Source organism: Panthera pardus, unplaced genomic scaffold, assembly GCF_024362965.1.
Source record: "Panthera pardus isolate Hobbes unplaced genomic scaffold, ASM2436296v1 HiC_scaffold_20, whole genome shotgun sequence".
NCBI classification, from domain to species: Eukaryota; Metazoa; Chordata; class Mammalia; order Carnivora; family Felidae; genus Panthera; species Panthera pardus.
Window position 1 is genome coordinate 89729191 of NW_026526766.1, and position 24212 is coordinate 89753402.

General features: G+C 55.0%; 1 protein-coding gene across 1 annotated transcript in view; it reads left to right on the top strand.

Annotated features, from left to right (window-relative positions):
* CFAP77 (cilia and flagella associated protein 77) overlaps positions 1 to 24212 on the top strand; it is a 130868-nt gene that overhangs the window by 101934 nt on the left and 4722 nt on the right. The window contains exon 5 of the mRNA XM_019420729.2: positions 1628 to 1729. Coding sequence (XP_019276274.1) covers positions 1628 to 1729 — 102 coding nt within the window. The remainder of the gene's footprint in view (positions 1 to 1627; positions 1730 to 24212) is intronic.

Below are 24212 nucleotides of genomic sequence, written 5' to 3' on the forward strand. Positions count from 1 at the left end.
GGATCTCTTGCTGTACGTGTCTAACAACCGGCTGTGAACACCCAGATCGACAAACCCTCGGGCTGCTGTCGGGGTTGATAAACCACGTATTGGGGTGGGGCGATAAGATGGCTGGTCTGGGAGGCCAAGTTGCCGCCATCCGAGGGGAAGCCTGTCTCCCTCCAGCACCTAAGGATGTCCTGGGGTTTTGATGGCGGTCACCTCCAACGAAATTCTCGGCAACAGCTTCCGTTTTAGCGGGTCATCATCCCGGCCCCCTCTACTCAAAGCTGAACTCAGCAGATTCTACAACTGACCCTGTCTGCCTGGCATCAGTGACCCGTTTCCAGTGGAGACCCTTTTCCATTTAGAAAGGTGCAGCGGGGTGCCTGCGTCCCTCCGATTCTGAAGGCCGGCTCAGTCGCTCCTGGCTGGACAGCCTCTCTGCTTTGGTCTGCGGATACTTTCAGAACCGTTCTAGAAGGCGGAGAAGGCAGCCCGTCCAAAGGGCTTCTACGTTATCCACCGACACGTTCGATAAGATTATTACAAACGGTTGACAAAATACACCGGTAAAGGGGGTTCGGTGGGGTGGTGGCATCTCCCGCGACATCCGGCTTTGCTTTTATCGTCTGTCGGCCGCACCTGTCATGCGCCTCACGTCACAGCCGCGGATCGGCTGCGGTAGGAGCGGAAAGTTCATCAGATTCTGCCATCAGAACAGACGGGACGCGGCACCGGTGGCCCCCAGGGCAGATCCGGGCTTTGCGGGCCTGGAAGTTTCTACACGTTGGAGGTCCTACTCAAGGGGAGTGGGAGATACCAGCTTCCAGTTACGAGACGAGCGAGTCGCGGGCAGAAAAGAGACAGCACCGGGGATACGGCCAGTGCCGTGGTGATAGCGTGTGGTGCCAGACGGAAGCGGCCCTCGTGGCGAGCACTCGTCACATCTCTGTGTTGTACACCCGAAACCAACCTAACATCGTATGTCACCTGGACTTCAATTAAAAAAAAAAAAAAAAAAAAGAGGGGCGCCTGGGCGGCTCAGTCGGTTGAGCGTCCGTCTTCGGCTCGGGTCACCATCTCACTGCTCGTGGGTTCGAGCCCCGCGTCGGGCTCTGTGCTGACGGCCCGGAGCCCGGAGCCTGCTTCGGAATCTGCGTCTCCCTCTGTCTCTGCCCCTCCCCCACTCACGCTCGCTCGCTCTCCTCAAAAATAAATAAAAACAGGTTCTAAATTTTTTTTTTTAAAAAGGAAAGGAAAGAAAAAGTGCACAAAACATATTAGTGTAACAAGTCTTAGAGAAACAGAGCCCACGAGTGGGCCCCTCCAGGGCCTTAGTGGGGACCCCGTCCCACGAGGGTCCCCAGAGCTCACGCCGCGGCAGGTCACGGGACGTTTACCTCCGCACGAAGCAGCCCCGCCAGTTTTAGGGCCAAAGCAGAAGATCAGAACAACACGCTCGTGGCCCCCAGCGGTCCCACAGTCCACTGGGCAGAGCGGGTGCCGTGAAGTCAGACTGGGAGGACCGTGAGCCGGGGGTCTGCGGCACAAGGAATGCCAGCCCTGTGCCCTCGCCCCCCACCCCGTCCTCACAGCCCACGCTCCTCCAGGGAAGCACCCAGTTCCGCATCTCTCTGGCCTGCAGGTGATCCTGGGGAAGCTGTATGAGACCCGGAGCAGTCAGCTGCGAAAGTACAAGCCGCCCGTGAAGCTGGACGCCCTCTGGCATATGCCTCAATTCCAGAAGGTCAGTCTCACCTCCACCTGCCCCTTCCCTCCCCGAGGGCGGATGCCCCTCACTTTGGCGGGTCCTCACCTGTCTGCTAGGCAGTGAGAGTCTGTGGGCTTCTAACCACTGATTGGCATAATAACAGCAACTATTATATATATATATATATAAATTTTTTTATAATTTTTTTTAAAGTTTATTTAATTATTTTGAGAGAGAGAGAGTGGGGAGCGGGGAGGGGCAGAGAAAGAGGGAGACAGAGAATCCCAAGCAGGTTCCGCCCTGTCGGCGCAGGGCCTGATGCGGGGCTTGAACCCAAGAACCGTGAGATCCTGACCTGAGCTGAAATCATTCTGCAGACAGGGAGCACGGCCAACGTGGGCTTAAGCGGCAGCCTTGCGCTGGACCCGGGCCGTCTGACCACAGAGCCTGGGTGTCTGTCCCCACAGTGGACACTGTCCCGGCCAAACCCCGCCCCCCCCCCGCCGATGGGGTCGTTGACCCACCACATCCTGCACTGGGGACTTGAGGGGGAGGACGGCCCCTCACCACCGGCGCTAAACCCCCCAGCAAGGTGGCGTCCGTTCCTGGGGGGAGGGGAGCAAATGTCCACTAGGGGCTGACATAAGGGGGTGACACACACCCAGAACGATCTAGCACCCGCCGTGCTCCCGCCTCTGAACTGAACTGGGGTTCGCTAGGCCACGTGGCCCTGTCACACCCAGAGGGGGATTCATCTTCCGAGTCTTTTAGCAGGGGAAGAGAACGTGAGGGCCGGGGGCATTGTCCACAGGAGATTTGGGGACAGCAGCTTCCGAGTGGCAGGGGAGCTGGCCGTGCCCAACTCGGGCCCCGCGCGAGCCTTTCTAGGGAGCCACAGGGACACACGCGGCCCCAGGAAGACAGCTGGACAAAGCCACGTTTCTGGCCAGCCCAGGCCACCCGCGGCATTGACTTAAACTGCAATTTAGACAATGAAGGGGCCAGTGGCTTCCTGAGCCTAATGCAATCGAACAGGCTGCTGAGTTCCGCGGAGAAGCCTGCCTGCCCCCCGACGCGGCCTCTTGCGTCCTGCCCAAGTGGCCTCCGTCAGCACATGTCAGTGACCATCCGCCCGCAGCCCGTCAGCCCGCGCCGCCCCGCACTCGAACACGACCGGCCGCCGAGCGGGAGATGCCGGGAGGCCCTGCCCGCGTCGCTTTGTGTGTAGCTTCCCCAGCCTGGCCTGGCTGCGCGGCTCAGCTCTGGTCTCTCCGTCTCCCCCAACCTCCTGCCTTTCTAGCCTCGTTTCGCCCCTACTTCTCTCTCCACAGCCTCCGCCCCAGCCCCTCCTTCTGTTGTTTGTCCCCCTTTGCTCTTTCTGCTCTGGTTTTCTCTCTGATTTGCCCTGGGATGCTGCCCCGGGGAGGGACGGGGACCCAGGGCTCCACGGACACGAGACCACCCTCCCCCCACCCCCGCAAACGTCACTCAGCATCAACCCCCAGCCCCTCGGCTCCGATTTGGAATCTGCCCGTCGCCTCCAGGCAGTAGACAAAGGAGGGCTGGGGCGGTCTTGGCCCAGCAGAGCAAGGAAGGGGCCTCCCCCCCAGCCCCTCCCCGCGAGGCTCCCGCGTCGGGGGGGCGGGTGTGGCGCGCCAGTGTCCCCGCGGTGCCCGGCCCAGGGTGGGTGTGCAAGCACAGAAGCGAACGAACAAGTTTCTGTTTTCAAGAGAGGGGACTGGGCTGAGCCGTCCTAGAACACCTTCCGTTCTAGACCGTTGTTGTGAAACACGGGCAGGAACCACGGGAGGCATCCTGTGATGGTGCCCTTTTGCTCAGGGCCCCACCTCGTGCCAAGTCACGTTCACGGCTCAGTACGCCTCATCTTTGGAACGAGTGCCTCCGACTCCTCCGGGGGCACAGAGCCCCGGGGTGCACAGCGTGTTTGCCATGTTTTCGGGAACGTTCGCGGGGTTCCGGAAGTTCCTCTGGAGCAGGGCTCGTCCCTGGGCGCCGCCTTGGACGGCCCCGAAGAGTCCCCAGGCACCCCACCCCAGACTGATGCCTCTTATGGATACAGCGCTCAGAACCCACCCCCTTTGGGGAAATACCTCCAACGAAAAGTATCTCGTAGAAAGGGTGTCCCCATTCCACTGATGTGGAAACTGAGGCTCAGAGGGGCAAAGGAACAGGCCCTGTTTGAAAGGGTCCCAGATTCCATCCAGGGCTGCAGAAGCCTCCTGAGAATCCTTCCCTCGCCCTGACTCCACACCCAGCCCGTGCGTCTTCAGGACGGCAGGGCCCCTCTCTCCCCTTCACAGTATGTATCCTCACTGCAATTAATTAGTTAATTGGGCAATTAGTCGTCCATCTTCCCCAGCAAAATGTGAGCCCCCGAGGACCATGCCTGTTGTGACCCCCACCGCATCCCCAGAGCCCCGCACCCAGTGAGCGATCCGTAAATGTGGAAAGAATGAAGGGGCAGATGAATGAATGAATGAATGAATGAATGCCCCGCGCGGCCCTGAATGGCAGAAGAACTGAAAAGCCTTTCAGAGACCTGAGGAAGGCCCCTTCCCAGCCTGAGCCTCCCGGCGTCCCCCCATCCCTGGCTGCCCCCCGACCAGGTCTGGGCTCAGGAGGGCCAGCGCAGGGGCAGGGGCGGTGGGGGCTACGCGGCGTCCTGCGCGAAGCCCCAGGAGGGTCTTTGTGCCTCGTGTCTGTGCCGAGCCACCGCCCCCCCCTCCCCACCCCAGCCCCATTATGAAAGGGAAAAGCGCTTCCAAAAAAGTTGAACCTGTCACAGTGATGGATAACCTAAATGGACTCTCCCCGCTCGCGAACAGATGTCGACGCTGAACCCTGTCAGAAATAATTAAACACCTTTCACATGGAAAAGCAGCAGGCAGGGGCGCCGCGGCCCGCTCCCCGGGCTGGGTCAACGCGGAGCGAGCCGGCTTCCTGCACCGGAGCGGCCGCCCCCGTCAACGGGTCACCCGGAGACCCTCCCCACCCCCGTGCCACACGGGGCCCCGAGCGGCCTTGTGAGCCCCCGAGGGGACCAAGGAAAGCAGAAGGGACACCCGGCGGTGGACGTCGTTGTCAGCCGCTGGGCTGCCTGGGATCGCAGCGTTCCTCTCTGGTCCGTGCCACCAGCAATTGCCATGGACGGCCAGGGCCCAGAGACAGGGTCAGCCCACGGCTGGCAGGTGGCCAGGGCGTTTATACGGTGCCACCGGCCGGCTAGAGGCTCTCTGGGCCTCAGTCTCCTCATCTGAAAATGAGGGGTAGCATTGTTCTTTTTTTCTTTTTAATTGTTTTTAATGTTTTTATTTATTTTTGAGACAGAGACAGAGCATGAGCAGGGGAGGGGCAGAGAGAGAGAGGGAGACACAGAATCCAAAGCAGGCTCCGGGCTCCGAGCTGTCAGCACGGAGCCCGACGCGGGGCTCGAACCCACGGACCACGAGACCATGACCTGAGCCGAAGTCGGACGCTCAACCGACTGAGCCACCCAGGCACCTCTAGCATTGTTCTTTTTTGAAGTTTGTTTATTTATTTTGAGAGAAAGCGTGAGTGGGGGAGGGGCAGAGGGAGAGAATCCCAAGCAGTCTCCACACCATCAGCACAGAGCCCGACGCGGGGCTGGAACCCACAAGCTGCCAGATCGTGACCTGAGCAGAAGTCGGACGGAGCCCCCCAGGCGTCCCGAGGGGGTAGCCTATGCTTCTGGGTCTCTTGCAGCCTAAGGCTCATGATCCCAGACTCACTGGTCAGAGAGCGGTGTGGGAGGGAGTTTGGTGGCTCTTGGTGGTGCCAGACCCCTAAACCCAGACTGAACTGTCAGGGGAAGCAACCCAGACCCTTCGTCAGCTTCCCGTGCTGGGGGACGGGATGTGAACTCTCTCCCCGGAGTGGAGGGATCGCTGGGCTTGGAGCCAGTGCCCTCTGTGCCCCTGGCAAAGGGACTCCTGCCCTTTACCAACGTGCGGGGGGCAGCCAGCGGGGAGGGAGGAGGGGGCCGCGTGCTGTGCCTGTGTGTGCACAGGACTCAGGGTCAGACACACCCGGGTCACACGGCGAGCCTGCCGCCCTGTCACCCTGTCTGAGTCCCCATTCCTTCCTCTGAAAAAGGGCCCGGCCCGACTGGATGAGAGCACACGTACACATTTAGCTGGGCACCTGGACCCTATTAAGGTGCCAATAAATGGCCTCTGGCCTGCGGGATGGTCCTGATGATCATTCATTCATTCACTCACTCATTCATTCACAAGTCTCGGCGAGCACCTTTTCGCCAGGCCCCGTTCTCCGTGCCGATGCCATACTGCTGTAACAGCCGCTGGCACCCGGCGGGGGTGGGGTGGACAAGACGGACAGAGGGGTGGACAGCTAGATGGGGGAGGTCTGGAGCAGCTCCTCGCCGCCAGTGTCCGGGGTTTGCCGCCTGGAAAGGTGGGGCTGGGGACAATCTGAATGACCGTACTCCCATCAACGCAATCCTGTTCAGCTGCCTCTTGCAGGAACCTGGTCAGGTTTTCCCGGGGAAGGGGCCAGACATCCCGGCCTGCCTGTCGGGAGGTGGGATTGTTCATAATGCCACCTTCTGCTGGCAAAAGTGACCCCGTCTGAACTGCATATCCTACGGCCACCTGATACTAAGCCAAGAAAAGCAGACGGTTTATCCCTCCTTACAAAGACTGCCAGCGATAACGGCCCAAAGACAAATGTCTGGGGTGAGTGTGCCCACGTATTTACGGCGGTGCCACTGACGGAGGTGAAAGCCTGGATGTGCCCGTCGAAGGGCACTGAAGATAACGACTGTAGTCTATGTAATGACCACTTCCTAACACCTTACTGGGGGAAGGAACCTGTGCTGTGTGACGTCATTGGGATACAGGCGCCCACACATCTGCGCAGGTGCCTGTGCTCGAGGACAGGCGTCCAGAGGGACGGGTCCCCAGGTGGCAGCGGCGGTGACCTCTGGGGAGGGGTGGGGCTGTCTGTGATGCTCTTTTCCGCATTGTTGGAGTGTTTTGCAGTGAGTACAGGGCTTTTACAAAACCAGGAAGGCCGTTGTCTTTTTTAAATGTGTCTGAAGGTAGAGGACGCTACGTCTTTCCGCGGGTCCTTGTCCCCAGTGCCCAAGCGCCATTCAGCCCAGTCCTTCCGGGACCCACAGGCGCTCCGTGCTGCTGGCCACGGCGGGTTTTCCGCCGTGGGTTTCCATCAAGGGCAGAGGTCAGAAGCCAGCGCTCCCCCTCCCCCAGCAGTGAAGGCGGCTGGCTCCCCGAGTCTGCCTCTCTATGGCCAAACCCATGTCATGTAATTGGAGATTCCTAAACCCATTTTAGAGGGTGGTTTGCCCAAGCGTCCCGAGGTCACCCTTCACGGCGAACGCTGCGCCTCTCCCCGGACCGACCTGTCTTTCTTCCACAGTGCCAATACCCCCTGACATTACATAGCCATTCAGTCACTAAAGTATGAACAAATTGACTATATTTTCATCTGGCTTTTGGTTTCAGCCCCACTGCTTTAGAATAATGGCCCAAGCTATTAAGCTAACAGTTTGATTTACAAGCCCTTGTGCTCTGAATGCTGGGATCAGACTCCTCTCTTTGTGGAAGACTAACCTTGCCTCGGGTCTCCTGGGCCCCTGGCTCCCTAATAGAACCCGAGACGGCGGGGGGAAAAAAATCAGCAGTCAGCCAAGCAGTGACACCCGGAGATGCAGCTGATTAGTGAAAGCTGCTGAATCTAAGAAAAGGATTTTCTTTCCCACCTTTAAGCTCCCTTACAAATCATAGCCGGCTGGAAAGTTAACTCTCTGTTAAACCCCCGGAGCGGGCTCCGAGCCTGTCCACCCGGCTGCCACCTCCTCTCCAGAGGGCTCCACAGGGCCAACTAAAGATGAGCCCGTCTCCGGACAGGTGTGTCCAGCCCCGAGGTCCCTCTTTCCAGACCCAGGAAGGGCCGATGCCAGCTCTCCTGCCCCTCCCCGAGGCCCCTGCACCAGGGACGTATTTTAAGAATCCTGTCACTCCGTTTCATTGGAAGAAGAATCAACCCCTGTTGTGGCGTAGGGCACCGGGCACAGGGACGGGATGTGTCACACGCGGAAACAGGGCAATAGGAAGCGTGATTCAGAGGTCCTGGTGCAGCTGACATTTCTCCCCTAAATACAGATGCCCCCGTTATAAACCAGATCAGTGTGCAGAATAGAGAAGAAAGTAGAGGCTTCATTGGTTTTACATAATCCGGCACCTTGGAGGGACAGAAGTCTTAGGCACCTGCTCATAGGTGACATTGCCGCTCAATGCTGGCAAGTCACAAAGAGCCAGAGCTGAAGGCTCTGGGGATGGGGGACAAGAGGAAAGGGATTGGGGTCCTGGAGCATCAGGACGAGTCTGGGTGCCCTGGTCACAGAGGGAGACGTCAGGCGTCTATGTGGGGGCCCCGAGAAGCGGGAGCTGGCACTTCTAACCGCACTAGCCCTGCAACCTGGGGACCCCCAGCCCGACTGTCCCCTTAACACTTCCGGTGCCTGGGAACTGTGAGTTCACTACAGAAAGCTCCTCCCCCCGACAGGGGGGCGAAAACATTTCCAATTTTGTGTTGAAAGTCAACCAGGGGGCGCCTTGGTGGCTCAGTCGGTTAAGCGTCCGACTTCGACTCAGGTCATGATCTCGTGGTCCATGAGTTCGAGCCCCACGTCGGGCTCTGTGCTGACAGCTCAGAACCTGGAGCCTGCTTCCGATTCTGTGTCTCCCTCTCTCTGCCTCTCCCCAGCTGGTGCTCTGTCTCTCTCTCTCTCAAAAATAAACATTAAAAAAAAATTTTTTTTTTTAAAAAGGAAGTCAATCAGAAAATCGACCAGTTTGTTTTGGCATCATATATATATTTCTAACCTCTAGAGATAGCTAGAACCTCACCTTGAATTTGGGGAGTCGATGGGACCTTGGGGGTCTCCAATTTCTTCTTCCAGCTCATCCCCAAGAGAACAATTCCTGCTGATCTAAAGAGACTGTCCCGACTTGAGCAGGAGTTGGGGCTCATCTCTGAGTGCCTCATTTCCAAGTGTCCCCACCCATCAGCCTCTGTCACTGGGCCCCCAAGCCATCACCATGATGGGATTCAAAGCCATCTAGCACTGGCCAGCAGAAGGTGCCAGCAATAAACAGTGTTAGATGATTTGCCTGGGTACACTCAGGGTTCATCCAAACTGAGCTTTGTCAAAAGTGCGGCCAAGACGAACCAAGAGGCTGGCATCCTTGTATCTAAAAGCCACAAGCAAATAAACACGCCTCCTCCCCCCCCCCCCCACCAGCCACCGCCCCGATGTCCTTCAGGGATGCAAAGTCCACTGGCGTCAGAGAGCTCGTGTTGGGGAAAGTTAAGAGGATGGGGTGTTTCCTGGCTTCTTCCCTTCCTCTCCTCAAAGAGGTCCCAGGAAATGACGCATTAGATCACGCAAAAGAAGGTAGGCAATGTGACCCGGGGCCAGCAGCTGGGCAAGCAGGGGGACGTGCGTCCAAGATGTTCCTCGGAGGCGGCGTTCCCAAAGGCAGTGACAATGACCACACCCACGGCTTGAGGAAGTCTCATTTCCTGGAGATGCTCCCAATAACTCTCTGTGGCCGAGAAGAGCCGTGCTGTCTCAGAGGTGAGGGGACGGAGGCGTGGGGGCCTAAAGTCGTGGGCCCCGGGTCCACCAGTAATGAATGGCAGAGTGGGGGCTTGGCCCTCCGGCCGGCTGCCCCAGGCCGCAGGCCTTGGTAGAGCCAGTAAATACTACTGACCTAAAACTGAGGTCGGAGGCCAGTTGGGGGCTAAATGCAGGACCCGGGAAGGAGAGTGAAGAGTGGTCAGGAACTCGGGTTTTATGGGTGTCCAGAGGGTCGTGGCCATAGCCCTGCTCTGGCTGATTTAAGCTCTTGCAATAAACGAAACTTCCCACTGCCCTGAAAGCCTTTAGACCTTGATAAAACCCCTGAGCATCTTTTAAATTGCAGTTTGGCCCCAAGGCCAAAAAGGAAAGAGGCCATTGATCGCTGGCTTGCCCTATGAAAAGGCGTGAGGCAGAGAGGGAACCTGGCGGGAGGGCTGAGACTGTGGGCTCCCCTGCCTCGCGCCGGCCTCCGCTCCTGCACCTGTAAAGTGGGCGTAGAAACGGAAGGCAGGTGCAGTCATGCGTGTAAACCGCTTGGCATGAGCTTGGCCAGGGGACGGGCGGGCTTTGGCGTCCTGTCCTATAGACACACAGGTCTCAAACTTGGCTGTGTCTGGGGTCCTCTGAGGAGGGGTCTAAAATGCAGATTCCAGGGCTCCACCCAGGAGCCAATCTAGTGGGTTTGGGGTAGCCTCCAAGCCTGCCTTTTCAGCAAGCAGATCCTGAAGTTCCCTGGGTCAATGTCACCTGCTTTGCACAGGGATGTTTAAAGCCTGTATCTACTAGGGCTGGTGGGTGCACATCCATATGTCTGCTATGAAGCATGCTGGGGCCTTCCAAAGGAAGCATGCCTGTGGGAGGCAGGTTCTCGTCTGTTAAACAGCCCTGAGGATTATGAACTTCTGTCTTAATCTGCGCAGGCTGCTAGAACAAAATACCATAGACTGGTTGGCTTAAATAGCAGACATTTATTTCTCTCAGTTCTGACGGCTGCACGTCTGAGATCAGGATGCCAGCATGGCCGGGTTCTGGTGGGACGGTCCCTGGCTTGCAGAAGGCACTCCCCCCCTGCCCCCACCCGCCTGTGTCCTCACTTGTGAACTTGAACTGCCTTTCTCTGTATCTGTGAGTGAGATTGTGGTTACAGATGTCCATTGGTATCACTGGAATCCTTTTTAAAAAAATTTTTTTAATGTTTATTTATTTTTGAGAGAGAGAGAGAGTGTGTGAGCTGGGGAAGGGGCAGAGAGAGGGAGACACAGAATCCGAAGTAGGCTCCAGGGTCTGAGCTGTCAGCACAGAGCCTGACGCGGGGCTCGAACCCATGAACCGCGAGATCGTGACCTGAGCCGAAGTCGGACGCTTAACTGACAGGGCCACCCAGGCGCCCCCACTCGAATCCTTTAATGCAAGAATCGATGTGACTGTGCCCTGCGTGGCAGTTTCCGGAAAACACCACGGTCAGCTTTGTAGACTGCTAATAATGGTAATAACAGCAGCAGCCACTGTGTCTCGGGTGCTTACTCTGTGTGCCACGCACTGTGCCAGGGGCTTGGCAATGACCCCATGGCATGGGGGGTAGGACTCTACATCGTCTTCAGAAAGTCTCTGCTTTATGCAACTCTTGAATGCCTTATTTCACATCCTGCACAACTAATTCATTAGGCCCCTGGAAATCACTTGGGAGGAGGCAAGGTACAGACATCGAAAAAAATAAGTCACCCTTTCTACTTGGCAAAGCAGATGGAGAGGTTCTCTAGAATGCCTGAATCTCAGATGCATTTCTAACGGCTCTGTTACCTTATTTCAGGCTCCTAATCCATCCATCCATCCATTTATCCATCTGTCCATCCATCTGTCCATCCATCCATCCATCCATCCATCCATCTGTCCGTCCATCCATCCATCCATCTGTTCATCCATCCATCTGTCCGTCCATTCATTCATTCGTCCACCCATCCATCCATCCATCTGTCTAACCGTTCATCCATCCACCCGTCCATCCGTCCATCCATCCATCCATCCATCCGTCTGTCTGTCCGTCCATCCATCCATCTGTTCATCCATCCATCTGTCCATCCATCCACCCATCCATCCATCCATCTGTCCATCCGTTCATCCATCCACCCGTCCATCCATCCATCCATCCATCCGTCCACCTAGCCATCTAGCCCAGATTTGTTCAGTGTCTATGGGGTACCCCTAGCAGTTGAATTACCTCAAGACCTTTGAAGTCTCCTGTTTGTTGCTATTTCCCCAGAACAGGGTCCAGAATATGGTATAACATCCTCACTGTTTAGCTGGGGACACTTCACTCTAATTCCTATTTGTGAACGGACAGGGTCAGCCTCATCCACCACAGGAAGGTTCTGTTTCTTCTTAAGGGTCACCTCAAAAAATCCTTCCTGCTCATCATGCCAATAAGGGAAAGGGGAAAAGACACGAGACCTCACCAGGAGCACCCCAACCCAATGGGCCGTGGACACCAAACATCTGAGTGTGTCCCCAGCTTCCCTGGCAGAAACGCACGAGTCGTTCAACAGCCTATATGAATAAGCGATAAGGCACTCACTGACGGGCACTGTACGGATGGCTCAGCAAAGGACTTAATTTGCAACCAAGTGCAAAATCAAAGACCCTGTCAACCGAGGAACCGCGCGCCCGGATAACCACCTTGCACTACCTGAGAAAGCATCGTCAGGTAAATTTCCAGAGAAAGTAATTAAGGAATCCCCATTGTCTAAAATCAGCCGCAAAATTTGGAGCTCTGGAATTTGACGCTCTCTGGGGATCTGGTGTCTCCTCCCGGCCTGATCCGTCATCAAAACGAACAGGGGAGGCTTAAGGGGGGGGATCGGCTGGTGTGCTCCCCCCTCACTCTCCCGAAGACGCCCCTCCAGTGTCTTCCTCGTGTTCCTGCAGGCGTCCTCTTGTCGGAGGAGTGGTAGGCAGCAAATGAGGTCACCGCTTGTGGGACGGGGGTGAGATTAATACACAGATCCATAGACCTCTCTGAAATCTGCAAGCACCAATTAATATTTATCAAGTACCCATGGCGTCCACGATACCAGGCATCAACATGCAGAACGTACAGTCCCTGGCATCGGGGAGTCTACGCTCCGATTCAAAAGCTACACACAGATGGATGGCCCACGTGCTTGGAGGCCCCCCACCCTGGTGGGACAGCCCATTGTGAGTGTGCGTTAATATTTATAGCGAGTGGCCTCTTCTGACGGAGGTGATGTCGAATTTTCGTCCAGGCACAGCCCGCTGGCCTCCCCGAAGTGGCTGGGTGCGGCGTTGGTGGGGGGGGGGGGGGTCCGCTCACAGACTCCCTCCAAGGGTCTCAGCAACACGCCTCCTTCTCTAAGTCCCTCCTTGCCTCTTGAGCTTGAAGACGGGTCTGCCATGACTGTCCAGACCGTACCCTTGGAGGTTTCTGAGCGCAGAGAGTGGGCTAAGCAGCCACCCGACGGAATACCCCATCTCCCGTTGGCAGCTGGACGCCCCACGGCCGCCTCCCCAGAGAGCAGCACCGGGCAGCGTCCCATCATCCGGGCTCTGGAAAGAAGAGCCCCCCCCCCTCCCCCGCCCCCCGCTCCCCGCCAGCTCCACCTGTCACGACGTCTGTTGACAACCCCATTTGAAAACGGCCAGCACCGCGGCCGTGAAGGCTCGTCCTGTCTCCCATTCGCTCCTTCCCCAGCCCGGTTTTGAAAGGCGAAGATTCTGGGAGGCACACGCACCCGCCTCCCCCCTCCGCCCCCCTGCAGGCCCCGTCACGGAGGGAGAGAGGCGGCAGCCTGGGTGAGCGGGGCTGATGGGCCTCCTCACCTGGCCCCACGGTGCACCGCCTCCAATTAAATCAAAATGGCTTGTTTTTAATGGTCTTTTACACTGACAAGTGGGCGATCATTTTGGGCCCACTAGCTGTCAGGGAGCGGAGGCAAATCCTCGGTTGATAATGCCCAATGCTTCCAATTAGGAGCCGGGGCCGCTCCTGGCGTGCTAACGATTCCCCAGCCGCCCCCCAGGCCCCTTTGGCGCTGGTGTTTCTTCCTGCCTGTTCCGCCGCAAATTACTGACACAAAACGGAAGGCCCCGCGTCTCCTCTGCCACGCCAGGCCGGGCCCTGTTGGGCTTAATGAGCCGATGGAAGTTTCGTGGCTCCGGCGCTAAATTCTTTTCTTGTTTGACAGCTGCTCGGCTAAGGCGAGTGTTGACCTTATAAAAGATTTAGTGTTTCTCATTATTTTCTGTCAAGCTTCACAAGTGATGGCTCTGCGGTTATCATTTGCATCCTGGGTGTGTGTGTGCGCGTGTGTGTGTGCGTGTGTGTGCGTGCGTGTGCTGGATGGGGGCTCCGGGGTGCAGACGGGGAACGGGAAGGGGTCCTTGTCTCCCTGCCTCGCATCTGGCTCCCACAAGACAGCTTCCAGGGCGACACTCTTCTGGGGCTGAGCCGTTTCAAAGAGAAGCCGAGATGACGGGTGGCTCGAACCAAGGCTCCCGGGCCTCCCCGGGTGGGGCCTCCGTGGGGACCGGCCGACTCCCACGGCCCGGACGTGCCGGGCAAAAGGAGGATGTGAGCCGGACTCACTGCTGGGGACAGTGTTCGGGCCACACCTGAGGGTTCATCGAGAGCAACTCACTCCTCCCTTAGCGGCCCGTGTAAAGCCATCACCCGCAAGCTTCCTCCCCTGGCTTTGCATCCTACACAAGGATTTGATGGTTTTTAAAAGCAGAATCGCGGGGCGCCTGGGTGGCGCAGTCGGTTAAGCGTCCGACTTCAGCCAGGTCACGATCTCGCGGTCCGTGAGTTCGAGCCCCGCGTCAGGCTCCGGGCTGATGGCTCGGAGCCTGGAGCCTGTTTCCGATTCTGTGTCTCCCTCTCTCTCTGCCCCTCCCCCGTTCATGCTCTGTCTCTCTCTGTCCCAAAAATAAATAAAAAACGTTGAAAAAAAAAATTTTTTTTAAAAGCAGAATCGCTAAGAAAAAGGGGCACGTATCACTGCCCCGATGTGACAACGGTGGCATTGGTCAGTCCTTACTGTGATTCTGTGCCCGTGCTGCGCTGGGGCCGCCCCAAACTAACAAGGCTCAGGGGGGTCCGTGCCGTCTCCTTTGCCAGGCTCCTGCTGGCCTCCCCACCCGTCCCTTTCAGTCTCCGCGCTCTCCCCTCGCTCGCGGACCCCCTGGCCAACCCAGGTGAGGGTGACCCGCGGGGACCTGGAAAGGGAGACAGAGTTAAGGGCAGGTGAGCGCCTGGCTGGCTTCTCCTGTGGATTCTGAGTCTTTATTTGTCTCCAATAGAGGCGACCCTCTTGTCATCTCTTAGAACAAAAACGTGGCGCCCTCTCCCTCTTGTGACCACGGCAGACCTTGCCAACTGGTCCCTGCACACTTTTACACAAGCCGCGGTTCGGCCCGAGAAGATTTTATAGCAGAACAGCCACCATCGGTCTGAGCTGACGCGATATGTGAAGTGAAACCTCCTCACCGTCCCTGCCTCAGCGTGGCCCTGCAAACAAACTGCTGAGTATTCAGAAAGTCCTCCTCTTCTCATGCTAGGTTGCTACGGGATGTATACAAGAGGAAATAAACGATAACCCACCAAAGGAGAGCAGATAAATTGGGCATCATCAGGACATCGCCACAACTTTGTTGGTCCAAACGATACTCGGTGCAAAGACAACCCACAGGATAGGAGCAAATATTTGCAAATCCCATCTCTGATACAGGACTTGTACCTATGAATATAAATATGACCCTTACAACTCAGTAATGAAAAGATAAATAATCTAGTCAAAAAATTTTTTTTAATTTTTTTAGTGTTTTTTTATTTATTTTTGAGAGAGACAGAGACAGAGACAGAGCTTAACCGACTGAGACACCCAGGCGCCCTCCCCCCATTTTTTTTAAATGTCTATTTATTTTTGAGAGAGAGACAGAGTGTGAGCAGGGGAGGGGGCAGAGAGAGAGGGAGACACAGAATCCCAAGCAGGCTCCGGGCTCCGAGCTGTCAGCCCAGAGCCCGACGCGGGGCTCGAGCTCACGGACTGTGAGATCATGACCTGAGCCGAAGTCAGATGCTTAACCGACTGAGCCACCCAGGTGCCCCATTATAATCGAATTTTAAATGGCCGAAGGACCGTATAGACATATTCCTCCAAAGAAGATACGCAGATGGCCAATAAGCACATGAGGGATGTCCAACATCGAGAGGCATCAGGGAAACGCAAATCAAACCTCAGTGGGACACTGCTTGGGTCCCAGCAGCTAGGACGGCTGCGATAAAAACGAAACAAACACAGACAGTAACAAGTGTTGGCGAAGATGCGAAGAAATCGGAACCCTCCTACGTCGCTGGTGGGAATAAACGATGGTACAGCCACTTCGGAAAAAGCCCAGTGGGAAGTTCCTCCAAAGGCTAGAGATCCCACATGTTCCCCCCCCCCACCGTCTCCCCACCCAGCGATTCCACTGCCAATTATCTCGCCAAGAGACGGGAAAACGTGTCCACGTAACAACTCGTACGTGCATGTTCACAGCGTGGTATTATTCATATGAGCTGTATGATACATGAATTATATCTCAATAAAGCTCTTTCAAAAGAAAAAAAAAAGGTCAGGCCACTTGAAAAACAGGAGTAGCACACGAGTCAGATGAGTGTCCACTGTCCAGGTGCCATCTTTGGAGGCCGGAGCAGGATGCTGACTGGCTGCCATGCAAGGGCCTCAGAGAGGGAAGGAGGTCTGTTCTCAGTTCCCCCGATGGTCCAATATGACTCCCACTTCCCTGAAGCCCATGAAACTTAGAAGCTGAAGAAGCAGACGTGGGAGCTGACCTGGAGGTTTTCGGGGAGTTCAGCCCAACACCCCACCGTGGTGTTACCTTGTCACTTAGCCACCAGCGTCCGGCGAAAAGATTCATTGGCCAACTTTGGCCGCAGCCGTTGACTTGTTGACTTGCCTCAGCAAGTCCTCGTAAGTGCTCTAGAAATACTGGGATGACTTCTGGAAATAGCGGGTCGATTCTCCTTCTCAAAGGCATGCATGCTGGTCTTTCCTTCGGCGCCAGGAAGTCCCAAAGCGCCCCAGAGTCAGTGGACGAACACCGGGATCCCCCCCCCCCCGCCCCTGCCCCGCCCAGTCCCTCCCTCACCTGGCATGGTGATTCCTCGAGGTGCCACGCTAGACCTTGCGGGCAGGCAGGAAGTTTGTTTCCTAAGCCTGAGCTTGGATGTTCTTTGAAAACACAGCATGTGTCAGCAGGGAGGGTCAGGCCCTGTGTCCTTGCTCTGTCTATTTTTGGACCACGGAGAAATTAGAGCCGGTAGCAGAATAACAACTTAGGGGACCAGATGTCTCAGGAGAGACTGTCACCCTCGTTAATTACTTAAGCTACGAACCGTCTGCATCAGAGTTTGGGGCTCAGCCTGCTGGCCAATGGTGTCCTGCACGGATCTGTGTTCAACGGGGGCCTCTGACCTCCAGCTGCCCTGAACTTGACAGAAATTACTGACCTGGGACTGATCCATAATTTTCAAGGGCCCCTCATTAGAGGAGACAGCCCCTCAATCTTTTAAAGCCAAACCTCTCTCCCAGTCTCCTGAGTGGTTGCCACTTAAAAAAAAAACCAAAAAGCAAACAACAAAAACAAAAAACCAATCCCCCACCAAAACTAAACTAAGATTTCTATAGCTGCTTTTTTTTTTTTTCTTAGCTCTTTGGCAGATTTTATTATTATTATTATTATTTTTATTTTTATTTTTAATCTGGCTATTTTTTTCTCAGATCCTGGCTTTTGCCTTCTCGGCCCCCAGACTTGGCCCTGGCAGGCTTGGTGTCCAGTTGGGGGACTATCGTGTGGCTAATGAGAGGGGACTGGAAGGTCAGGTGGCCCAGCTGCCCCTTTCAGCAGGACCGTGTCCAGGGCCTGGGCTGAGCCAGGGCACCTGCCCAGCGGCAGGTTAGTCCCTCCCGGCCGCCCGGTGCTCACGCACGCGACACTGGTGTGGTGTCACAAAGGACAGCACAAAGTCTCACCCTCCACGCGACACTGGTGTGGTGTCACAAAGGACAGCAGGGTCCATCCGTCTCTCTGCCATAAAGAGTCCCATGTCGTGGCTGCCCCCATGCCCTCCTACAGCAGAGGCCTGACGCGGAGGGAGAAGACAGAAAGGAGACCGGGAAAGACAGAAGGCAAAACGCTTCTCGCTCTTTTTAGCGTGTGGGTTAAAGCTGGTCCACCCGCCGAAGGCTGGTGTCACCAGGCAAAACGACCACGTCTTCCCTCGTTGGGTCCTGGAGGTCTTGTAGGCACTGAGATGACTGTGCCCAGTGAGCGGGAGGAGTCAAACGCAGGGAGAGTCCGCACAAGCCAAAGTCACAAACCGCTGGCTGGGAAACTTCATTTGGCCACAAAACTCATGATTCAGTTGGAATCATGCAAATCTCCAGCAAATAAATCTCCTAAAACAGAGTAACTCTTTCCGAGCTGTGCGTCGAGGGAGGAACCCCCGCTCGCCTGCCTCCCTCGCCCCCGGGTCCCCTCTGCAAAAGGCAGTTTCAAAAGCCCGCCTTGTGTCTTCACATTAAAAAGAGGAAAAGGCAATAATTCCTTTCAGGTGAAACTGACGCCCTCTCAGCTTCCTTCCCTGATCCCGGTCCCGACCCTCCCGAAGGCCGTGCCGGGCATGACTTCCAGGCACTTCTGTCCTCCAGCTCTGCTTCATACACGTGCTTGCACAACACAGGGGTCTCTTGTAGGGTTTAAGTCTTTCAAAAAGGGCGTCTGGGTGGCTCAGTTGGTTGAGCACCCGACTTGATTTCCGCTCAGGTCATGATCTCTCGGTTCATGGGTTCGAGTCCCACATCGGACTCTGTGCTGACAGCGCTGAGCCTGCTTGGGATTCTCTCTCTCTCTCTCTCTCTCTCTCTCTGCCCCTCCCCGACTCTCTCTCTCTCAAAAATAAACATTAATTTTTTTTTAAATCATTCAAATAAAGGGCATCACACGTATGTTCTATTCTGTAAATGAAACTTGCTTTCCCCTGCAACATTGTTTTTGAGATTTATACCCGTTGACTCAGACAGACCTCGAGCGGCGTTGTCCCCTGGAACTTTCTGTGATGATGGCCATGTTATCCATCAGTAGCCACTGGCCACATGGAGTTATTGAGCCCTCGGAATGTGCTTTATTTAGTACGACAAAGGGGCTGAATTTTTCATTTCATTCCATTTCAGCTGCTTCAGATTTACGTAGCCGCATGTGGCTCGTGGCCACCATGTTGGACGCGGCCACTCTGGGGGGGTCAGGTTAACTGATGCAGAGCGTTCGACTGTGTGAACCGACCGGCTTTGGTTCATCCAGTCCCCACGGATGCACATGCAGCTGTTTCTAATACTTTTTATCCTGAATCCTACGACGAGGATTCTTGCATACTCGTCTCTCGGTGGGCATTTCTGAAGGTTTCTAAACACGGACTCTGGTTCATAGAGGGCGCGCAAGCCCAGCCTTTCCAGGTAACGCCAAACCCTCTCGAACGATTGTGCCACTTAACGCCCTTGCTAGTCGTCTAAGAAAGTTCCCACTTCTAACGTCAGGCTCATTACCATTATCACCAGTGGGATGGGCAGGAAGTGGCATTTTCCTTACTTCCTGATCACAAACATTAGTTTGAGCTGGTTTCCTGTGTTTGCTGGCCTTCACAACTCCCCTCCGCGAACGGCCCGTTCATTTCTTCTTCCTGATTTTTGATCGCCATGGGAGGGCAACACACTTTCACCTGCCTTATTCTTCGAGTCTCTGCCTGTATATTATCCCCTCAGGAAGCCTTCTGTGGCCCCAAAGTACGAGTTTGATTGTCTGTATTATGAGCTCTTACAAATCTGGTACTTCCGGGGCACCTGGCTGGCTCGGTTAGTGGAGCGTGAAACTCTTGACCTCAGGGTTGTGGGTTCGAGCCCCATGTCGGGTTTGAGATTACTTAAAAAAAAAAATCTGTAAAAAAAAAAAAAAGAAAGAAAGAAAAGAAAAACAAATCTGGTACTTATTTTCGTACTTAACACAACCCTAATTGAGTAATTAGTTGTGTGATTGTATTTTTATTACTGTTTCCTGGGTCCACCGTAGCAGAGGCTTTCTGAATTCCTCCAGTCTCCTGGTGCCTAGCACAGAGTCTGGTACATAGTGGATACTCAAATAACAAGTAGATAAACAAAAGGACAATGGCCACATCTTGTCCCCCAACCCAGATCACGTGGGCACCTGCTCCATAATGGCGACGCATCATTCTGCCAAGGGATTTTCTGTTGAAAATAGATCACGCTTTTCAGGGAAGCATGAAAAGTAAAAACTAAACACATACAAAGGGTCTGATTCATGCAAATTACCTTAGCACCAAAGAAATGAAATTAGAAATCAGTCACAAATGGAACTAATACAATTGCCTGGCAATTTAAAAAGCACACTTATAAATAACGAAAAGACCAAAGAAGAAACCCAAACGGAAATTTGATAGAAATTAGATGAAAAGAGAGCCGAACAAAAATAAATACACTCAAAACTCGAAAGCGAGACGAGATCAAAGTCAATTTAGAGGGCAAAGGCATTGCTCATGCTAGTTATATAAACGGTAAAGAGTGAAAGGTAATTAGCTAGCAGATGATTCTAGATGCTAAGAAGAGAAGAACGGAGGGACCGGCGTCAAAGAAGGAATCATGAAGCCTTGTGCAAAATTAACAAAGTGGTGAAGGTACAATTAAGAGTGTGAATCAAAAGAAAAGCTGCTTCGAAGAAGGTGGACGGGAGGAGCACAGAGGCTTTCTTCTGCAGTGGGAGACGGAACCCGGGGCCAAGTAGGGCCACAGGCGGCAGGGGGTGGGCTCACGAAAGGGTGACGGGCTGGCTGCCGGGCTCCAGCTGGGCCGAGAACCGGAGAATCTCTTGCCCACCTTGGGGCCTGGATTTTTCATCTGTGTGGTTGGAGTCCGGGAGGTCCAAGGCCTCTTCCAACTCTGAGTTTCTGGGAATCTTTTGTTCCAGTTTGGTTGCAGAGAGTCAGAAAATATCAGCCGGGGAGGGGATTAGGATTCTTAGGACCAGCGGCGAACACTAATCTCTTTTGAGATCTGATGGCTGTTCAGCTCCCCTGCCTCATATCTCCCAGCCACGTTGATTTGCTTTCTTTCCTGCGATTTGCCCAAACTCTCCCCATCGCAGGGCTCTGGCAGGCTCCCACCTTTGCGGACTTTCTCCCTTCCTCTTCCCCTGCCCAGCCCCCTCATCTTCTCTAGAAAGGCCTTCCCGCCCCCCCAGCTGGAGTTAAATCCCCATCCACAGTCCTGTTAAATTGCCATAAAGCACGCGTCGTGTTTTTAGCGGCTGCCTCCCACGCCGTCTTGCAAGGTCCACGGGGGCAAGTGCCGTGGCCTGTGTCACTCACCGGCATATCCCCAGGAGTACCGCACGGTGGAGGCGTCCAGTCCCAACGCTATCTAGATGCTGCCCGTTCAAACAGGACCAGAGCCTTGACCAGCCAGGGTAGAGCTGCCCCCGCCCGCCCTGCTCCTGGGGCCGCCCGCAGGCTGTGGCGCTCACCTCTTATTTACCTGCATGGACCCCAGAGTGACTCAGCCCCATTCAGCAAAGCTGTCTCCTGCCAAAGCCGCTACAATTTCTTACCTCCGGGCGGAGGCAGACCGCAGATGGCTTAATTTAGAAGCATCTCCGAAGGAATTCCTTGCTCTCTACTCTTCATCCTGCGACTCCAGGGGTCTGTGGGGTCGTGACCACACACGGCTTGAGGCCTGACTTGTAATTAGGCTCCTCGTCTCTGGCTGAGCTGCTATTTTAGGAGAGGAGGGTGTGTGTGCCTGTGGGAGAGGAGCCACAACGTTCCCAGCAGTGACTCACTTGACTCTTTTCTTGAGCGTTTGTTAAAGAGGGAGTGGAGCCTGTCCAGGAAGACCGGGGCCAGATTCCCACAGCTCTGGCTTCATTCTGTGCGACCGGGAGCAAGCGACTTAACCTTTCTGGGCCTCCATTTGCCCATCTGTAAGATGGAGACAGGGTCCGGATGTTCTGGGGCTCATGTGAAATCCAAGCGCTGTGCCTGGCAAAGAGCAAGTCTGTTAGGGCACTGCTGAAGGGTCCATTCGTGGGGAACAGGACGGAGTCCGCAGAGGGACACCCGCTTCCTGGCATTCTGAGAGCTGGACCTCTCCTCTCCGTGGACTCCTGGGTTCTGCGGGGGGATTGGGGATTTCAAGGGATCCGGTTTCCCCTCTCCTTCTAAGGACCCATCCCACGTTGGGGGCAAGCTTTTGCTTGAGTTAGCCTTTGAGAGAGCCCATCAGACCCCACCACCACGAATCTCCTTTGGTTTTCACCTTGGAGACCAAGGCCAGGATGCATACCTGCCCTTCTACCCCTGCTCACACCATTTCCCCTACACCTCCTTTCCCATCATCCCGACTCCTTGAGCCACATCCAAGGCCCACCTGGCCCGAGGAGGCTTCTCTGACCACCCGAGGCCAGGTGAACCCTGCCCACTGCTTTCATTCGCTCACTCGTTCACTTGCGCACCCTTCCAGCTTTGTTTCAACATGGCCCCATGCTAGGCATTGGGGGTCTTGAACAGGATAGATGCAGAGCCCGCCTCAGGGCTCCAGGGCTGGGCACTAGTTTGAGCTCCCCTATCTTGGACAACTTAACTCCACAAGGTTCCAGCTGGAATGGGAATTCACGGATATCAGAGACTTCATGCGGCACACAGTGTGGCCGAAAACACAGTGGGTGCCAGAATGCGCACGATCGGTCACTGGGCTGAGGCTCCCACGCCCAAAATACCCCTTTAGAAAACCAAAGGGAATGCCAAAGTACAAAAGGTGTGCATCTTCCCTGGCACCTAGTAGGTACTTAATCCATAGTTTTGAGATGAATGGATGAATGATCGTTTCTTTCTCACCAAAGTTTCTAAGTAAGAGGAGACTGGCAAAAAGGAAATTTCTTCCACGGGTCTCTTTCGTCTCTGTGCTGGTTTTAACCTGATTGTCTCTAAGCTGAGCAGCTCCTTGGGGCTGGATCCTTCTGCCATCTCCTCAGAAGAGGAGAGTGAGTGCTGAGCCTGCTGCCACCAACACCAGATCAACACCACCCACCATCAGCACCACTCACCATCAACATCACCCACCATCAACACCAAATCAACACCACCTACCATTAATACCATCCACCATCAATACTATGCACCATCAACACTACCCACATCAGCACGACCCGTCGTCAACACGACGTCAACATGACCCACTGTCAACACCACCCACCATCAACACCAAATCAACACCACCCACCATCAACACCACCCATCATCAGCACCACCATCAACACCACCCATCATCAACACCACCCATCATCAGCACCACCATCAACACCACCCATCATCAGCACCACTCACCATCAACATCACCCACCATCAACACCAAATCAACACCACCTACCATTAATACCATCCACCATCAATACTATGCACCATCAACACTACCCACATCAGCACGACCCGTTGTCAACACTACCCACTGTCAACACCACCCACCATCAACACCAAATCAACACCACCTGTCATCAACACCACCCACCCCCAACACTACCCGCCATCAACACCAAATTCACTACCACTCATCAAATGCCATCGGCACCACCTACCATTCCCCCCTACTGAGCTGCCCAGAGAACTGGCTTGGAGGTGGTATTCATTTCCTGAGGCTGCCATAACAAACTACCACAAACGTGGCGATTTAAACAATAGAAATTTATTCTCTGGCAGTTCTGGAGGCCAGAAATCCAAAATCAAGATTTAAGCAGGGCTGCGTTCCCACCAGTCGTGGGGAAGAAGGCTTCCTTGCCTCTTGCAGCTCTAGGTGGCTCCTGTCACCCCTGAGCTGTGGCGATAACTTCAGAGGGTTTCACACGGCCCTCTACTCTGTATCTATGTCTCCTGTCTCAAGCATCTCCTTGTCATTGGAATCAGAACCTTCTTGAGTAATTCAGGATGTTCTCATCTTGAGATCCTTAAACTAATTACATCTGCAAAGACCTTTTTTTTTTTTTTTTTTTTACAAATAAGATCACATCTACAGATTCCAGTGGTGGACATATCTTTTTTTGGGGGGTTGTGGGGGGATGCACGGAAATAGCAAAGATGTGGGCTACGGAGTTACACTTCCCTGTCAAGAGCCATTGGCGGCTGGCCACCAAGGAGGACACCATTGCCACTCTGAATGCTACAGGAGGCCGTGGACACCTAAGAGTCCCAGCCGGCTGGGCCTCTGAATCAGCCAAGGCGCCCATGACGCCTCTGGAGACCCAGAGTGCCAGCCTTCCTGAGCATCCCTGGCCGCCTTCTTGCAAAGCACGGGTGTCAGGAAAATCGTGTCACGGTGTAAAAATCAAGCCATCCCTTGCCCAGAAGGGGCACGAAGGCGCACCTCGGAAGCCTTTTGTTTGTTGGCTCTGTTCCTCCTCCATGAAGTGCGGGGTCTTCTCTCTTCCCGATAACGTTTGCGTGGCCACTTGGTGGCTTTTCTGAACCTGGAGATGGAGCTGAGAACGAGATCGTGGTTTGATTGACCGAAACGAGTTGAGCACAGGTATTGAGCCCCGGGGCCAGGCATGCATCAGGTGCCTGTGGCACCTCTGGCTCTGCCTGGGTCCCAAGAGCCCCGGATGATCTTGATGCACGTCCAAGAAGCGCTGCCCCAGACGGTCCACAGGGTCCGCAAATCTTGAAGTGACGACCCACACCGTCGTGTGTGTTAGGACCTGGGGCATTTTCCTCCCCAGGGAGAG